This window comes from Myotis davidii, unplaced genomic scaffold, assembly GCF_000327345.1.
Source record: "Myotis davidii unplaced genomic scaffold, ASM32734v1 scaffold6206, whole genome shotgun sequence".
NCBI classification, from domain to species: Eukaryota; Metazoa; Chordata; class Mammalia; order Chiroptera; family Vespertilionidae; genus Myotis; species Myotis davidii.
The window spans coordinates 13,795-15,954 of record NW_006296848.1 but is presented as its reverse complement, the minus strand read 5'-3'; the positions used below and the strand labels follow the sequence as shown (position 1 = coordinate 15,954).

The 2,160-nt window shown below is 36.5% G+C and overlaps 1 gene segment (V, D, J or C); it reads left to right on the top strand.

Moving 5' to 3' along the window:
- Window positions 1-223: 223 nt before the first annotated feature.
- The window catches only part of LOC102757277, a gene marked incomplete at its 3' end in the record, with an annotated part of 8,349 nt that continues 6,412 nt past the window's right edge, over window positions 224-2,160 (top strand). The window contains 1 exon segment of the V gene segment in view: window positions 224-236. Coding sequence covers window positions 224-236 — 13 coding nt within the window.

The following is a 2,160-nucleotide window of genomic DNA, read 5'->3' as shown; positions in this document are numbered from 1 at the left end:
TTATAATTAAAATATTATTTAAGAAGTTAATTTTCTCAATAAAAGAAAAATACAACTTAAAAACATCAAAAAGGCCTTATTATGTGCCAAACAGCATTGTTTATATTTTGTGTTCATTCTCACTTTCAGTTTGTTAATGAAAAGTTCTTAGTCTATGAACGATATTCATTTAGGCAGTTGTAGATGATGAAACTGAGACACAGAGCGATTAAATAATTCAGCCATGGCCAGAAAGGGTAAGTAAGTAGTCAGGAGGGTGCATATTTCAATAGGTCATTTTTTTTAAAGTATGTGTTTATTGATTTCAGAGAGAGGAAGGGAGAGGGAGAGCTAGAAATATCAATGATGAGAATCACCAACTTACTGCCACCTACACGCCCCCTACTGGGGATTGAGCCCGCAACCCAGGCATGTGTCCTGACCAGGAATCAAACATGACCTCCTGGTTCATAGGTCAACGCTCAACCACTGGCCATAGGTCATTTATAATAATATTCACATATAATTTTTAAGGACCTGATATATTTTTAAAATATAAAGTTAACTACAAAAGAATATAAAACTGTATTAATAAAATTTAATATAAAAATAGTTAACACATTTTATTTTAAATTTTAAAATATTTTTAAAAATGTATAATGATTCAAGCAAACATGTTACGAGGCATAAATGTGTGGGGGAAAATAGTTAAAAGTAAATGATGAAGTCCTTTATTTTCAACATTTTATAATACACGAAAACCTTTAAAACTGTGTCAACAAATTCTCAAAGTAGGACTGGACTCACGTAATCTAGCTCCAGAGCCTGACCTCTAAATCATAAGAGGATAAAAGAAGTGCTGGGCATTGTTCCTACACCCATGGAGAAGGCAAAACTGACCTTGGTGAAGCAACACAATCTACTACTTTGCACTGAATCATGTGACCAGGATTGGAGTGATCTGGCGTCTTCACAGAACACATAAAATGTCAATAAGTTATCAATTTGTTTTTTAAAATATAAAATAAAAATTTTGTCCTTTCATAATGCATCTCTGAAATAATTGTGAAACAAATGACTACCCTTAAATCCATGCATTCTTCTTATCCAGTACATCCAGGGCCCCACAGAAAGAATATGGATGTCACCTTGCCCCTGTGGCATACACACTCCCTTATTTATGTGATCATTTCTAAGATCATGGCAACATGTGCATTCCACACCACCTCCTCTTCTAAGGACCCTGGTCCAGTTATCAATGCAGGGAGGCCATTGGACAAAAGACGGAGATCAGGAAAGGCTGACATGGAATCAGCCTCTCGGCCTTGCTCCTCCACCTCTGATGCACGCAGCCTTTTGTGAGTCCAGCCTGTCCCTGGGATTCCTGACCACCATGCTCTCCCCGTGTGCACCACAATAGATTCCTGAACCTACATAAGGCCTTACTCATGGGCCAAGGGAAAGAACGGCTAATAATTAATCTCAACATTCAATAGGAGAAAAGGGAACGGGAAAGACCTGAGAGAAACACAAAGAATTGAGAGCATGAGCCCTTTCAGCAGTAAAGTACTGACAAGCTTGTCAACATACCGCTGCTACCTTCCTCACATGGCTGTCTCATGTAGTCCCCAAAGGGCCTCCGAGAGCAGTGGTGAGGTGTTGACAGTAAGGCACTCCTGTACTCAGAGCTGAGAAGAAAACTCTCCAGCAGCTTTTTATATGTCAGGCTAAGTGGTGAATAACAGGGATAGAGACACCCGAAATACATTGCACTCAGAGGATAGACTATTATGCAGACATTAAAACCATGATTATGGTTTGATTAGTAAAAATTAAAAATATTCACAATATAATATAAGGAAAAATTAATGAATGTATAGTAACCTCTCAACAATAAAACTGTATTGATAGAAAAAGAATAAAAGGGGAAAGGGAATTCTCCCAAACTGTTAGAATTATTATTACTGAGGGAATAGATCGCTTTATTTCTTCTATGCAGTTTAATTAACTTTACATATTTTGTTAAATGAGCTCCTATGGTTTTTTCATAAAAATACTTAACAAAGTAATTTTCTCGTGTTTGATAATAATACTAATAAGACTTCAAGACATCATTGAAGACTCGATGCATCGGTACTAATATTTGAGTGTTTGGTTGTAATGTAATGTTATAATGGAAGT